The sequence below is a fragment of the Oncorhynchus keta genome, chromosome 18 (assembly GCF_023373465.1).
Source record: "Oncorhynchus keta strain PuntledgeMale-10-30-2019 chromosome 18, Oket_V2, whole genome shotgun sequence".
Classification (NCBI taxonomy): Eukaryota; Metazoa; Chordata; class Actinopteri; order Salmoniformes; family Salmonidae; genus Oncorhynchus; species Oncorhynchus keta.
Window position 1 is genome coordinate 23,701,471 of NC_068438.1, and position 16,835 is coordinate 23,718,305.

A 16,835-nucleotide genomic window follows, 5' to 3' on the forward strand; every position below is an offset into this window, starting at 1 on the left:
GAACACTCAGTGCCCTGAGGTTGCTGCTCTGCTCTCTATCTCTCTGTACTATATTACAGACAGTGAAACGTAAGCTGTCTTTTATAAGTGGGCCCAGCTACAAGCCTCCTGGTTATTTCCTAAATACACACTGAATGGCTTTTATACACCAGGAGGGACTACTGAAAGAGTGGTTATGTCACAGAACAAATAAAAACAGATATTTGAGTGAGAATCACGACTCCTCCGATGGCTACTTGTAATTGCTCAGAGAGCTTTAGACAACTTCACTGGCACATTTCAACAGATCTTAATGGATGAATACTCCGTAGTGAAAAAACAGGCTGCAATATTGCTGGTGTACAAAACTGATATGTATCATGATATCTCAGATGTATTCCAATTCACTCTGGATTTGTATTTATTGAAACCACCTAAGACACATATGAGTTTTTTGAGGATGTTTCAGTCAGACCCTCATTCAAAACTTTCCCCTCACCTTGTATTATCAGGCATGTGCATGCAGTGTGTGTGTTTAGAGGGGTCATTAGAGTAAATCCAAGATGTAACCAAGCACTTCTTGCCCATATTCCTTTTAGACACTTGCACATTGACTGAAATTGACACATCTTTATCTCACCATCAAACGTAACAAGCCTACCGTAAAACCAACCTGCTCCATCGGCTGTAATATACAGCCTGTTAACTCATCCAGTGCTTGTTTTGATAGATAGATAGAGAGATAGGGAGAGAGAGAGAGAGAGAGAGAGAGAGAGAGAGAGAGAGAGAGAGAGAGAGAGAGAGAGAGAGAGAGAGAGAGAGAGAGAGAGAGAGAGAAAGTGAGAGAGAGAGAGAGAGAGAGAGAGAGAGAGAGAGAGAGAGAGAGAGAGAGAGTGTGTGTGTGTGTGTGTGTTTGATGTAGACTGAGTGAGCCAGAGGCAGGAAGTGGAGGAAGCTTGTATCAGATCCATTTATCGGAGCAGAGCAGACCCCAGATCTGTGTCTGTGTCTGTCTATCCGAGAGAGAGCCTGGTTAATGGACCGGAGACAGACAGTGACGAATGCCTCAGACAGACAGTGATATACACACACACACCACCACCAGCAGCAGCCACAGACTAGGTCACCAGAGGACTTAAGAGTATTGACTGATACAGACGAAAGCATACTACCACACTGATAAAATCAAACACTATCCCTGCATACTGTGACAAAGGCAGGAAACAGATACTTATTAAGTAGATAGCGGCAGGACTTCATTTCTCTATCTTAAACACAATCTAGACACTGTACTGCATAGCTGTAGGCGTGTAATAGATGTTTAATAGAATGTGTAAGGCAAAAATAGCATAAAGATTCTCAGATTAGGGATTATTCAGACAGTCAGGACAAACTGTTCTTTCAGTATTCAGCCAGCAATTGTCCTAGGAACCTTCTCCTCAAAACTCATCCTCAGTAATCAATTTGCATCTCAGTAGGGAAAAGTCATGATTTCTCCCTCACATCACCATAACAACCTCTGAAGTTACACCCATCTGTGACATTACAATGTGACCGTTGCCCTGTTACCTTGGACCAGCAGACGGGTGGTGTGGAGTACCTCTCCCTGGTCGCTGAAGGCTCGACACGTATACGCCCCTCTGTCGTCCCGAGTGATCCCCAGCACCGTCAGACTCCCATCATGCACCTAGGGTGGACATATTTGTGAGAGACAGAGCAAACAAACAGAGATGGTATTTATAAGTGTAACCTAGAGAAATTGCACAACAAAATCAAGGCAGGCTTGAGGTTGTCTGTCTTTGGTAGGAATGTATTTTTCGCTCTGTGAGTCGGTGGGTAGGTCTGTGCACAGAGGTATTAATATAGAGAGCATTCAACCAATACTGTAAAGTCTAAACTCATCATCATGTAATTCTCTAATTAATCTTGTTCCCAGATACTTCCGTCCAAATGCGCGAAGAGTCTGGTGGACCAATGCATCAAACTTGGTCTTCGTGAGCCAATACAGAGAGCCAGGAAAACTCCAGGAGAACACCTTCTCACAAACTCTCCCCCATACACGAGTAAACCAGAAGCACAGAGCCACGCCTCACAACCCTGTGATTCGCTAAAATTACAAATAAATGACAATATTGAAATACTCAGGAGGTCACACCCATAGAATTCTATAGTCACTGCCACTAAGGAAAACTTTGAGTGGTTGATATCCCAGGCTTATATGCACTGTGCGTAAAAGCCTGGGGACGAGGTTTATTCTCTAATTAACTTTGGTTGTGATGTGAGGCTAATCTCTCCAAGCGGTAACCTGGGAAACGTCTCACTGTGCGCCTGTATTTCCTCTCCCCTCTGCCGAGGAGGACGCTGACAGGAACCAATAAGCAGGGAGGGAACACAATAACCCAACCTAATAAAAATACCCTTGTAAATGATGCAGTAGGGTTGCTGGGTTATGTCCATTCAGGATACACACAGCTGTAGCCCTGTTCAGTCAAGCCAATGGTAGGGAATCTGTTAAACCTTTGGGATTATACCTATTCATCTGTCTCTCAAACCTTTCAGTCAAGAGAGTTTAGCAGCCACTAGACACACCCACACAGTGGTCCATCCTGCCTTGGGTCAGCCCAGCTGAGGTAGAACTCCCTTTTAATCCCACTACATTGCAGGACAAACACACATAGCTGGGCCACAGTTATGACACAGTAAACTACACTACACTTGCAGCAGTGTAATAGTCAGCAGGTCGTTTTTATAGCTATAGGGAAGGCAGATGGGGAGGGGAGGATGAGGAGACGAAGGTGGAGGAGGAGGTGGACACATTGATTCATGTGTGGGACCTCAAACAACAGGGGGTGCTAAGATGATGACCATGATTCCTCCTCTTCTCTCCACTGTCACATTCCTGACATTCCCTCCCAAGTCCTCAAGGACACCATCCATGGAGTGCAAACATTACCACCATCTCTTTACTACAAGGGGAGTCCTCAAATGTATAGACTATCGCTTGGTTGGGAATATAAACGTTTTTCCAGTTTCCTCTCACAGCAAACCAACCACATGGAAATCAAAAACATTTTGAGCGTTCAAACAAATCATAAACATATTCCACCCTCACTACCAATGCGCCTAAATGCTGACTGCATCAAAAAGCATGGTTTAGATGTGAGGCACTTGGCTCACTGTTGATATTCATGTTTTGTATAACATTCATATTAAGAGTAATGTAATATTGATGCATTAGGAGGGGATTAATAATGCATGAGGAAGTCTTCCAATCGTTTACTATTGCAAACATGTTAAAGCCCTGGGCTCCTCCACTCTGACCTTTGATGAGGCTGTGGTGTGGGAGCCTGAGAGGGGTAAGAGAGAGGGATGAAAGGAGTGAGAGAGGAGTGAGAGAGGGGTGAGAGAGGAATGAGTGAGGGATGAGAGAGCGGTGAGAGAGGAGTGAGAGAGGGATGAGAGAAGAGTGAGAGAGAGGGATGAGAGAGGGGTGAGAGGGATGAGAGAGGGGTGAGAGAGAGGGATGAGAGATGGGAGAGCGAGAGAGAGGGATGAGAGATGGGTGAGCGAGAGAGTGATGAGAGATGGGTGAGTGAGAGGGATGAGAGAGGGGTGAGAGAGAGAGAGGGATGAGAGATGGGTAAGCGAGAGAGGGGTGAGAGAGGGATAAGACAGAGGGCCAGCTCAGTGACAGACACAATGACATAGGAATGAGGTGAGCTGTCACTTCCTGTACATCACATATCAAGTCCAAATGTTAGGTGCAGCCTTCAGCAAGCCTTCAGCAAGCTCAGGGATTTACTCCATTTGAAACATCTGAGTGTAGGGAGGGATGAGCGAGGGGTAAGAGAGGGGTCTGTCTATGGTTCACAGGCTTCCTTAAAGAGAACTGGAACACGAACGCAAAACATGACAAATGAGAGAGGGGGTGCAGTCGTGGCTTGACATGCCTAGACTGTTCTTCCTCCCCTCAGGGACCTGCTCTCTGCAGGCCTTCCGCAGCCTGAATGACAGACGCTCCTGGCCAATCACAGACATGCCAGACAGTCCAATTAAGGGCTTCTCGATCTGCAATCTGGGTGCCAATCTGCAATCTGGGTGCAGTCTTACGTATACTCAGAGAGATGGTGGTGTGTGCAGAAAATTTCACCAGTACACACAACCACACCTATAGACTGCCTTACTTGAACATGAGTTATGAAACAGGCTGTATAGGCTTATCTACAGCCAGTGTGAGTACGCAGATAGATGAAAATGCACGTTTTAAGATAACAACCTACTGTATTGCCACCAAAATAGTGTAGAGAATGATTTGGCGTCTGTGAAAGCTTTTACGGTATATCTACAGCTTAGTCTGAGTACCCAGATAGAGGAACATGCATGTTTTTAATCAAAACAAATAGTACATTTTCACAAAAAGAGTGTAGCCTTCATGACTGTAAATTGTCATCACCAGGCTTCCCTAAACTGATAACATTGTGTACACATTGTTTTGGAGTCTGTGAAAGTTTGTATAGTATATCTACAGCCCAAGTACCCAGATTGAGGAAAAGGCATGTTTTTAGACTAATAATCTGTTTCCACAAAATGATCATCCATTCACAACTCAAATTGTCTGTATCAGGCATAAGAACATTGTGTGGAGAATGTTTTGGAGTCTGTGAAATCTTGTATTGTATAGCCTAGCCATAATGTTCAGTTGTTCTGAATATTTCCATAATGTTCAGTTGTTCTGAATATTTCCATAATGTTCAGTTGTTCTGAATATTTCCATACTGTTCAGTTGTTCTGAATATTTCCATACTGTTCAGTTGTTCTGAATATTTCCATACTGTTCAGTTGTTCTGAATATTTCCACTGTTCAGTTGTTCTGAATATTTCCATACTGTTCAGTTGTTCTGAATATTTCCACTGTTCAGTTGTTCTGAATATTTCCATACTGTTCAGTTGTTCTGAATATTTCCATACTGTTCAGTTGTTCTGAATATTTCCATACTGTTCAGTTGTTCTGAATATTTCCAAACTGTTCAGTTGTTCTGAATATTTCCATACTGTTCAGTTGTTCTGAATAATATTTCAGTTGTTCATACTGTTCAGTTGTTCTGAATATTTCAGTTGTTCAAACTGTTCAGTTGTTCTGAATATTTCCATACTGTTCAGTTGTTCTGAATATTTCCATACTGTTCAGTTGTTCTGAATATTTCCATACTGTTCAGTTGTTCTGAATATTTCCATCCAGTTGTTCAGTTGTTCTGAATATTTCCATAGTTGTTCTGTTCAGTTGTTCTGAATATTTCAGTTGTTCTGAATATTTCCATACTGTTCAGTTGTTCTGAATATTTCCATACTGTTCAGTTGTTCTGAATATTTCCAAACTGTTCAGTTTGTTACTGTTCAGTTGTTCTGAATATTTCCATACTGTTCAGTTGTTCTGAATATTTCCATACTGTTCAGTTGTTCTGAATATTTCCATACTGTTCAGTTGTTCTGAATATTTCCATCCCTGAATATTTCCATTCAGTTGTTCTGAATATTTCCATCCCGTTCAGTTGTTCTGAATATTTCCATACTGTTCAGTTGTTCTGAATATTTCCATCCTGTTCAGTTGTTCTGAATATTTCCATACTGTTCAGTTGTTCTGAATATTTCCATACTGTTCAGTTGTTCTGAATATTTCCATACTGTTCAGTTGTTCTGAATATTTCCATACTGTTCAGTTGTTCTGAATATTTCCATACTGTTCAGTTGTTCTGAATATTTCCATACTGTTCAGTTGTTCTGAATATTTCCATACTGTTCAGTTGTTCTGAATATTTCCATACTGTTCAGTTGTTCTGAATATTTCCATCCCGTTCAGTTGTTCTGAATATTTCCATACTGTTCAGTTGTTCTGAATATTTCCATACTGTTCAGTTGTTCTGAATATTTCCATACTGTTCAGTTGTTCTGAATATTTCCATCCTGTTCAGTTGTTCTGAATATTTCCATACTGTTCAGTTGTTCTGAATATTTCCATACTGTTCAGTTGTTCTGAATATTTCCATACTGTTCAGTTGTTCTGAATATTTCCATACTGTTCAGTTGTTCTGAATATTTCCATACTGTTCAGTTGTTCTGAATATTTCCATACTGTTCAGTTGTTCTGAATATTTCCATACTGTTCAGTTGTTCTGAATATTTCCATACTGTTCAGTTGTTCTGAATATTTCCATACTGTTCAGTTGTTCTGAATATTTCCATACTGTTCAGTTGTTCTGAATATTTCCATACTGTTCAGTTGTTCTGAATATTTCCATACTGTTCAGTTGTTCTGAATATTTCCATACTGTTCAGTTGTTCTGTTCATACTGTTCAGTTGTTCTGAATATTTCCATACTGTTCAGTTGTTCTGAATATTTCCATACTGTTCAGTTGTTCTGAATATTTCAGTTGTTCTGAATACTGTTCAGTTGTTCTGAATATTTCCACTGTTCAGTTGTTCTGTTCAGTTGTTCTGAATATTTCCATACTGTTCACTGTTCAGTTGTTCTGAATATTTCCATACTGTTCAGTTGTTCTGAATATTTCCATACTGTTCAGTTGTTCTGAATATTTCCATACTGTTCAGTTGTTCTGAATATTTCCATACTGTTCAGTTGTTCTGAATATTTCCATACTGTTCAGTTGTTCTGAATATTTCCATACTGTTCAGTTGTTCTGAATATTTCCATACTGTTCAGTTGTTCTGAATATTTCCATACTGTTCAGTTGTTCTGAATATTTCCATACTGTTCAGTTGTTCTGAATATTTCCATACTGTTCAGTTGTTCTGAATATTTCCATACTGTTCAGTTGTTCTGAATATTTCCATACTGTTCAGTTGTTCTCTGAATATTTCCATACTGTTCAGTTGTTCTGAATATTTCCATACTGTTCAGTTGTTCTGAATATTTCCATACTGTTCAGTTGTTCTGAATATTTCCATACTGTTCAGTTGTTCTGAATATTTCCATACTGTTCAGTTGTTCTGAATATTTCCATACTGTTCAGTTGTTCTGAATATTTCCAGTTGTTCTGAACTGTTAGTTGTTCCATACTGTTCAGTTGTTCTGAATAATATTTCAGTTGTTCTGAATACTGTTCAGTTGTTCTGAATATTTCCATACTGTTCAGTTGTTCTGAATATTTCCAAACTGTTCAGTTGTTCTGAATATTTCCATACTGTTCAGTTGTTCTGAATATTTCCATACTGTTCAGTTGTTCTGAATATTTCCATACTGTTCAGTTGTTCTGAATATTTCCATACTGTTCAGTTGTTCTGAATATTTCCATACTGTTCAGTTGTTCTGAATATTTCCATACTGTTCAGTTGTTCTGAATATTTCCATACTGTTCAGTTGTTCTGAATATTTCCATACTGTTCAGTTGTTCTGAATATTTCCATACTGTTCAGTTGTTCTGAATATTTCCATACTGTTCAGTTGTTCTGAATAGTTGTTCAGTTGTTCTGAATATTTCCATACTGTTCAGTTGTTCTGAATAGTTTTCCATACTGTTCAGTTGTTCTGAATATTTCCATACTGTTCAGTTGTTCTGAATATTTCCATACTGTTCAGTTGTTCTGAATATTTCCATACTGTTCAGTTGTTCTGAATATTTCCATACTGTTCTGTTCAGTTGTTCTGAATATTTCCATACTGTTCAGTTGTTCTGAATATTTCCATACTGTTCAGTTGTTCTGAATATTTCCATACTGTTCAGTTGTTCTGAATATTTCCATACTGTTCAGTTGTTCTGAATATTTCCATACTGTTCAGTTGTTCTGAATATTTCCATACTGTTCAGTTGTTCTGAATATTTCCATACTGTTCAGTTGTTCTGAATATTTCCATACTGTTCAGTTGTTCTGAATATTTCCATAGTTGTTCTGTTCAGTTGTTCTGAATATTTCCATACTGTTCAGTTGTTCTGAATATTTCCATACTGTTCAGTTGTTCTGAATATTTCCATACTGTTCAGTTGTTCTGAATATTTCCATACTGTTCAGTTGTTCTGAATATTTCCATACTGTTCAGTTGTTCTGAATATTTCCATACTGTTCAGTTGTTCTGAATATTTCCATACTGTTCAGTTGTTCTGAATATTTCCATACTGTTCAGTTGTTCTGAATATTTCCATACTGTTCAGTTGTTCTGAATATTTCCATACTGTTCAGTTGTTCTGAATATTTCCATACTGTTCAGTTGTTCTGAATATTTCCATACTGTTCAGTTGTTCAGTTGAATATTTCCATACTGTTCAGTTGTTCTGAATATTTCCATACTGTTCAGTTGTTCTGAATATTTCCATACTGTTCAGTTGTTCTGAATATTTCCATACTGTTCAGTTGTTCTGAATATTTCCATACTGTTCAGTTGTTCTGAATATTTCCATACTGTTCAGTTGTTCTGAATATTTCCATACTGTTCAGTTGTTCTGAATATTTCCATACTGTTCAGTTGTTCTGAATATTTCCATACTGTTCAGTTGTTCTGAATATTTCCATACTGTTCAGTTGTTCTGAATATTTCCATACTGTTCAGTTGTTCTGAATATTTCCATACTGTTCAGTTGTTCTGAATATTTCCATACTGTTCAGTTGTTCTGAATATTTCCATACTGTTCAGTTGTTCTGAATATTTCCATACTGTTCAGTTGTTCTGAATATTTCCATACTGTTCAGTTGTTCTGAATATTTCCATACTGTTCAGTTGTTCTGAATATTTCCATACTGTTCAGTTGTTCTGAATATTTCCATACTGTTCAGTTGTTCTGAATATTTCCATACTGTTCAGTTGTTCTGAATATTTCCATACTGTTCAGTTGTTCTGAATATTTCCATACTGTTCAGTTGTTCTGAATATTTCCATACTGTTCAGTTGTTCTGAATATTTCCATACTGTTCAGTTGTTCTAATATTTCCATACTGTTCAGTTGTTCTGAATATTTCCATACTGTTCAGTTGTTCTGAATATTTCCATACTGTTCAGTTGTTCTGAATATTTCCATACTGTTCAGTTGTTCTGAATATTTCCATACTGTTCAGTTGTTGTTCTGAATATTTCCATACTGTTCAGTTGTTCTGAATATTTCCATACTGTTCAGTTGTTCTGAATATTTCCATACTGTTCAGTTGTTCTGAATATTTCCATACTGTTCAGTTGTTCTGAATATTTCCATACTGTTCAGTTGTTCTGAATATTTCCATACTGTTCAGTTGTTCTGTTCTGAATATTTCCATACTGTTCAGTTGTTCTGAATATTTCCATACTGTTCAGTTGTTCTGAATATTTCCATACTGTTCAGTTGTTCTGAATATTTCCATACTGTTCAGTTGTTCTGAATATTTCCATACTGTTCAGTTGTTCTGAATATTTCCATACTGTTCAGTTGTTCTGAATATTTCCATACTGTTCAGTTGTTCTGAATATTTCCATACTGTTCAGTTGTTCTGAATATTTCCATACTGTTCAGTTGTTCTGAATATTTCCATACTGTTCAGTTGTTCTGAATATTTCCATACTGTTCAGTTGTTCTGAATATTTCCATACTGTTCAGTTGTTCTGAATATTTCCATACTGTTCAGTTGTTCTGAATATTTCCATACTGTTCAGTTGTTCTGAATATTTCCATACTGTTCAGTTGTTCTGAATATTTCCATACTGTTCAGTTGTTCTGAATATTTCCATACTGTTCAGTTGTTCTGAATATTTCCATACTGTTCAGTTGTTCTGAATATTTCCATACTGTTCAGTTGTTCTGAATATTTCCATACTGTTCAGTTGTTCTGAATATTTCCATACTGTTCAGTTGTTCTGAATATTTCCATACTGTTCAGTTGTTCTGAATATTTCCATACTGTTCAGTGCTTACTGTACTTTTGTTCCATAGCAAAAACAAACAAACATCAGGAGCAGTGACATCCTCAGAAGCGCTGGGGTGGGGCTGGTCTTAAGCATGCAAGACAGGTATAATATCTAAGATTTCAACGTCACATCTGAATGTCTCCAAGGCTAAATTATCTGGAATCCACATACCTTCAAGGCTCATTTCCCTAAATATCAAAGAATGTCATGGCAGTCCTAGAAAATTGACAAATCCAATATTAACCTGGAGGAAATGGCTAGAATGGTTTATTTCCACTGACCTAAAGAGTCACTTTCACAGACCATTTCACTGCTGATTCAAGGTTTAAAGGGCATGTATTTCTAGCCCGAGGGTACAGTACATTTGTTGTCCATTTTGGCTTACCGTGTATTTTCCACTGGTTGCAAGCTCCTCCCCCTCCCTCAGCCAGCTGATCATTGGTTTGGGGTTTCCCTGGGCGGAGCAAGTCAGCAGTGTGCTGCCCCCCTCCTTGGCCTCCACATACTGTGGGGGCGTGGTCGTAAAAGTGGGAGGGGCTTTGGGAAAAGAAAAAACACCATTAGCATATTTTCGATCCACTGAGAATATCTTAATTTCTTGAAGGTTTCCAAGATGTGGCATAGTCTTTAAATAAAAAGCCTATCACAAGTGTTTTATGTCCATTCATCTCTAACCACCATTACACAGAGATGAGGGATGACTGTTATAAATCAAATACACATTGAGAAATCTCTCAAATTTACTCAAATTTAAGAAATGTGTTCCCTCTTCAATATAGGCAATGATAACCTAATCTGCTCTCTATAAACCCAGTGAAGAGCATCACATCACAACCATCTAACAGAATACAGCCACTAATAAAACCAATCATTAAGGCATACTGCACAGCTGTTCCTGGGCATCACTAATATCCTTATGGGTTTATCATCTATTTCAAGCTGCTACGCTACGTCTCATGAGTCAACTGCACTTGATATCTCAATGTAACTCTGGTTCTAAATGGCAGCAGCATTGTTCTATTCATGACGTACATGCCAGGCGGTGTCTGAGAAAGGCCCCAACAATTGCCAAAGACTCCAGCCACCCGAGACATGGACTGTTCTCCTTGCTCCCGTCCGGCAAACAGTACAGGTGCATCAAGGCTCAGACCAATAAACTCCTATACAGCTTCTATCCCCTGGCCATAAGAATGTTAAAGGGTTAACAAATACTACTCTCCCTCACACCTACGCTGCTGCTAAAATGATTATTGATTCGATTTATTCCTACCACTGTGTTGCCATTCATTGACTATTGATTACTATTACCTATCTATTTTATTAGTATCTATCTATTGTACCATGCTACTTGTCACTACTACTCCTGTTCACATGTACAGTGCCTTTTGAAAGTATTCATTTCCTTAGATGTGTTCAAAATGTTGTTGTGTTACAGGCTGAATAACATTTAGATTTATTTTGTCACTGGTCGACACACAATATCCCATAATGTCAACGTGGAATTATGTTTTTCAATATTTTGGCCAATTAATAAAAAATGAAAAAATGAAATGTCTTGAGTCAATAACTATTCAACCCCCTTGGTATGGAAAGCTTGAATAAATTCAGGAGTAGAAATGTGCTTAAATTGTGACAATACAGAGGCGGATGCAAGATGCAAGCAACGATGGTTTAATGGATACAGTTTACAACAGCAACAGGACAGACAGACTGTACTCAGACGGAATCCGACCCAGGGACTAGGGCGCATCTTCCAATGATAGCGTGCTGAGGAATCCAGGGGAGTGTGTCCGGATGGGTAGGAAGGAGCACAGCAGATAATCCACACAAGGGCGGCGAGAGAAGAGCACAGACACACGACACAACCTCAGGGAAGTAACAACGATCTGACAACAAGAAACACTGGTTACAGAACATATAAAGGGAAGATAAGTGGTTCCAGCTGGCGCAGACAATCAGGCCGAGATTGGGAACCACGCCCACACAAACACGGGGGAGAGAGAGAGAGAGAGAGAGAGAGAAAGAGAAAGAGAGAGGCAGTGGATTCATGAACCGTGACAATACCCCCCCCCCTAGGAACGCCTCTTGGCGTTCCCAGGCGAATTTACCTGTTGATTGAAATCATCGATAAGGGAGTGATCCAGAATGTCCCTAGCAGGTACCCAACTTCTCTCCTCCGGGCCGTAACCCTCCCAGTCCACCAGGTACTGGAATCCGCGTCCCTCCTTCTAGAGTCCAAAATACAATTGACAGAAAAGGTGGGTTCCCCATCAACAAGTCGTGGCGGCGGGGGAACCGGGACCGGCGGGTTAATGCGTGCCTGAAACACAGGTTTTATTTTAGACACATGAAAGGTAGGATGAATTCTCCTATACGCCGGAGGAAGCTTGAGCCGGACCGCCACCGGACTAATGATCCTGGTGACTCTGAACGGGCCGATAAATTTGGGGGCAAGTTTGTTCGAAACGGATCGGAGTGGAATGTTCTTAGTAGAAAGCCACACTCTTTGGCCAACGACGTATACCGGAGGCTTCGACCGGTGGCGATCGGCCTTAGCCTTGGTGCGCGCCCCCACCCGGAGAAGAGTCTCACGGGCTCTGCTCCATGCGTGACGGCACCTCTGGATGAAAGCGTGAGCGGAAGGAACAGTGACCTCGGACTCCGTACTGGGAAAGATAGGTGGCTGGTAACCTAAACTACACTCAAACGGAGAGAGACCCGTAGCTGCCACTGGCAACGAATTGTGAGCGTACTCAACCATAGAGAGTTGTTGACTCCAGGAAGAGGGATTCTTAGAAACCAAACATCGCAACACTCTCTCCAAATCTTGGTTGGCCCTCTCCGTTTGACCGTTGCTCTGGGGATGAAACCCTGAAGACAGGCTGACACTCGCTCCCAGTAACCTACAAAACTCTTGCCAAAACTTGGACACAAATTGGGGCCCCCTGTCAGAAACTACGTCCATCGGCAGGCCATGTAAGCGAAAGACGTGATCCACGACAGCTACCGCTGTCTCCTTGGCAGATGGTAATTTAGGCAAGGGAATAAAATGAGCCGCCTTCGAGAACCGGTCCACCACGGTCAACACCACCGTCTTGCCCTGGGAGGGCGGGAGGCCGGTAACAAAATCTAGCGCGATGTGGGACCAGGGTCTCGAAGGGACCGACAGCGGTTGGAGTAACCCATCTGGGGGTCGATTAGAAGTCTTCCCAGTGGCACAAACCGAGCAAGCCAAGACAAAACTGTGAATGTCACGAGCCATCAGTGGCCACCAAAAGCGTTGCTTAACCAAAAAGCTAGTGCGGCTGACTCCTGGATGACACGCTACGTTGGAGCAATGGCCCCACCGAATAACATCGGACCGACACCCCTCCGGCACAAACAACCGATTAGGCGGGCAACCGGGCGGAGGCGTTACCCCTTCTAAGGCCGTTTTGACCCTCGATTCAACCTCCCATGTGAGTGTGGATACCACTAGGGTCCCGGGTAGGATGTACTCGGGAGTGGATGGGCGTTCGGAATGGTCAAAAATGCGAGAAAGGGAATCGGGTTTGACATTCTTGGAACCCGGGCGATACGAGAGAGAGAAGTCAAAACGTCCGAAAAGAGTGCCCACCGCGCCTGTCTGGAGTTGAGTCGCTTAGCGGTTCTGATATATTACAAATTTTTGTGATCGGTCCAAACTATAAAAGGTACCCCGAACCCTCTAACCAATGGCGCCACTCCTCCAGTGCTAACTTCACTGCCAACAACTCTCTGTTGCCAATGTCGTAGTTGCGTTCCGCAGGTGATAACCGATGGGAAAGGAACGCACAAGGGTGCATCTTGTCGTCAGAAGAGGAACGTTGGGAAAGTACCGCACCTACCCCCACCTCTGAAGCGTCCACCTCTACTACGAACTGACGCGAGGGATCGGGAGCTATGAGGATGGGAGCCGAAACAAAGCGGCTCTTGAGTTTGGCGAATGCAGCCTCGGCTGTATCGGACCACCTGAACGGCACTCTGGGGGAGGTTAAGGCGGTAAGAGGAGCGACTATCTGACTAAAGTTGCGAACGAAACGCCGGTAGAAATTGGCGAATCCCAGAAACCTCTGTAGGGCCTTACGGGAATCTGGGCTTGGCCAATCCACCACAGCCTTAACCTTGTCAGGATCCATGCGGATACCTTCAGTCGAGACGATGTAACCTAGGAATGGAACGGATTGTGCATGAAAAATGCATTTCTCCGTCTTGACAAAAAGTCCATTCTCCAACAACCTCTGAAGCACTCGTCTGACGTGCTGAACGTGTTCCTGGAGAGAAGAAGAAAAAATCAGTATGTCATCCAGGTAAACATATATGAACTGATCAATCATATCTCTCAGCACGTCATTGACGAGTGCCTGGAAAACCGCTGGGGAGTTGGATAGCCCAAAAGGCATGACCAAATATTCGAAGTGCCCTCTGGGGGTGTTAAACGCGTCTTCCATTCGTCCCCCCTTATGCGAACCAAATGATATGCATTACGTAAATCCAACTTAGTGAACACGGATGCTCCTTGTAACCTTTCAAAGGCTGAGGACATCAACGGTAAGGGATAGGTATTCTTCACTGTGATGTTATTCAACCCACGGTAATCAACGCAAGGACGCAGAGATCCGTCCTTCTTTCCCACAAAGAAGAACCCCGCCCCGCTGGAGAAGAAGAAGGACGAATGAATCCAGATGCCAGAGAATCAGAGATGTATCTCTCCATAGCCTCCCTCTCAGGAACAGAGAGTGAATATAACTTGCCTTTAGGCGGAGACTCACCTGGCAATAATTCTATTGCACAGTCATAGGGACGATGCGGAGGAAGAGAAGCAGCACGGGACTTACTGAACACCTCCTTCAGGTCGAGGTATTCAACGGGCACGTTAGACAAATCCACTGCCTCCTCTAGAAACACAGAATCAGACACAGACGAACAGGCAGACACTAAACAGGACTCAAGACACTTGTTACTCCACATGGATATAGAGTTATGACCCCAGTCAACTCTGGGGTTGTGTTGGGTGAGCCAAGGGTGGCCGAGAACTAATGGTGCAAGGGGTGAGTCCATGAGTAGAAATGATAGTGTCTCAGTGTGATTGCCAGAAGTGATGAGTGTGATAGGTTCAGTGGTGTGAGAAATGTTGGGGAGTTCTTGACCATTGAGAGCGTTGACGGATATCTTGTGCGTGAGTGAGGTGATAGGAATCTGGAGTTTGTGAGCGAGCTTGAAGTCCATGAAATTACCCTCTGCTCCTGAGTCCAGTAAGGCTTGGGTGTCGTGCGTGTGGGTGGCCCATCTTAGTCTTACCGGGAGGAGAGTAGATGATGAGGTCTTCTCTGTGGTGACACCACCCGATAGTAGCCTCATGTTTACTACCGGGCCTGATCTTTTACCGGGCAGGAGTGGATAAAGTGGCCCGCTCTACCACAGTAGAGACAGAGTCCTTGGGATCTCCGCCTCTCCCTCTCTTCCCGGGAGAGGCGAGCTCTCCCAGCTGCATGGGTTCGTGAGCGGAGGCTGAACTGGCCGTGTTCCCGCCGCTGGCATGCCCGCCCTCCGTGTCGTTATACGGTCTGTTAGGGCATGCTCGGCGGCCAATACGACTCAGACGAGCGTCGACCCTCAAGGCTAGTTCCACTAGTCCATTTAAACTCCTGGGAAGGTCCAGAACATAAATCTCCTTCTGGATCCGGTCCTCCAGCCCATGCAGGAACATGTCCCACTGCGCCTCCTCGTTCCACTGACACTCTGCGGCCAGAGTGCGGAATTGGATGGAGTATTCCGATACTGAACGGTCTCCTTGGCGAAGGTCAGCGAGTAGTCTGGCCGCCTCCCTACCCGCCACGGCCCGATCGAAGACCCTTCTCATCTCCTCGGAGAGTGTCTGGAAAGAGGTGCAGCATGGGTCCTGGTTCGCCCACACCGCCGTTCCCCAAAGAGCCGCTTTGCCTGATAGCAGTGTGAGTATGAATGCTACCTTAGACTGTTCACGGTTGAAGGTCCGTGGCTGCAACGAGAAATGCATGGAACATCTCGTAAGAAAGGCTCTGCAATAGTCAGGATCACCTGAATAACCCTCTGGTGTCGGTAGCCGTGGCTCTAGCTGGGAATCCGGCTCTGGCGGGGCGGGTTGAACTGCCGGTGTAGGTGGCGCAGCGGAACCCCTCAGATGTTGTAATTGTTGGATCAGCTGGGATACCTGCGTCGCAAGGGCTTGTACTGCCCGATCTGTGCTGGAGATGTTCTCCTCTTGTTGATCCATTCTCGTGATACTGCGGGAAATGAATTCGGTCAGACTCGTTGAACTCGCTGCATCCATGGTATGGTCAGATCGTTCTGTGACAATACAGAGGCGGATGCAAGATGCAAGCAACGATGGTTTAATGGATACAGTTTACAACAGCAACAGGACAGACAGACTGTACTCAGACGGAATCCGACCCAGGGACTAGGGCGCATCTTCCAATGATAGCGTGCTGAGGAATCCAGGGGAGTGTGTCCGGATGGGTAGGAAGGAGCACAGCAGATAATCCACACAAGGGCGGCGAGAGAAGAGCACAGACACACGACACAACCTCAGGGAAGTAACAACGATCTGACAACAAGAAACACTGGTTACAGAACATATAAAGGGAAGATAAGTGGTTCCAGCTGGCGCAGACAATCAGGCCGAGATTGGGAACCACGCCCACACAAACACGGGAGAGAGAGAGAGAGAGAGAGAGAGAGAGAGAGAGAGAGAGAGAAAGAGAAAGAGAGAGGCAGTGGATTCATGAACCGTGACATAAATGTGCTTAAATTTGCTTAAGTCACATAATGTTGCATGGACTCTGTGTGTAATAATAATGTTAAACATCATTGCTGAATGACTACCTCATCTCTGTGCCTCACACATAAACTCAGCAAAAAAATAAACATCCTCTCACTGTCAACTGAGTTTATTTTCAGCAAACTTAATAT

At 42.8% G+C, this 16,835-nt stretch overlaps 1 protein-coding gene across 3 annotated transcripts in view; it reads right to left on the reverse strand.

Annotated features, from left to right (window-relative positions):
* The window catches only part of igsf9ba (immunoglobulin superfamily, member 9Ba), a 104,378-nt gene that overhangs the window by 43,291 nt on the left and 44,252 nt on the right, over nucleotides 1-16,835 (reverse strand). For all 3 annotated transcript variants that reach the window (XM_052467651.1, XM_052467650.1, XM_052467652.1), the window contains exons 4-5: nucleotides 10,249-10,400; nucleotides 1,549-1,666 (exon numbers count right to left, since the gene is read on the reverse strand). In XM_052467651.1, coding sequence (XP_052323611.1) covers nucleotides 1,549-1,666; nucleotides 10,249-10,400 — 270 coding nt within the window. The remainder of the gene's footprint in view (nucleotides 1-1,548; nucleotides 1,667-10,248; nucleotides 10,401-16,835) is intronic.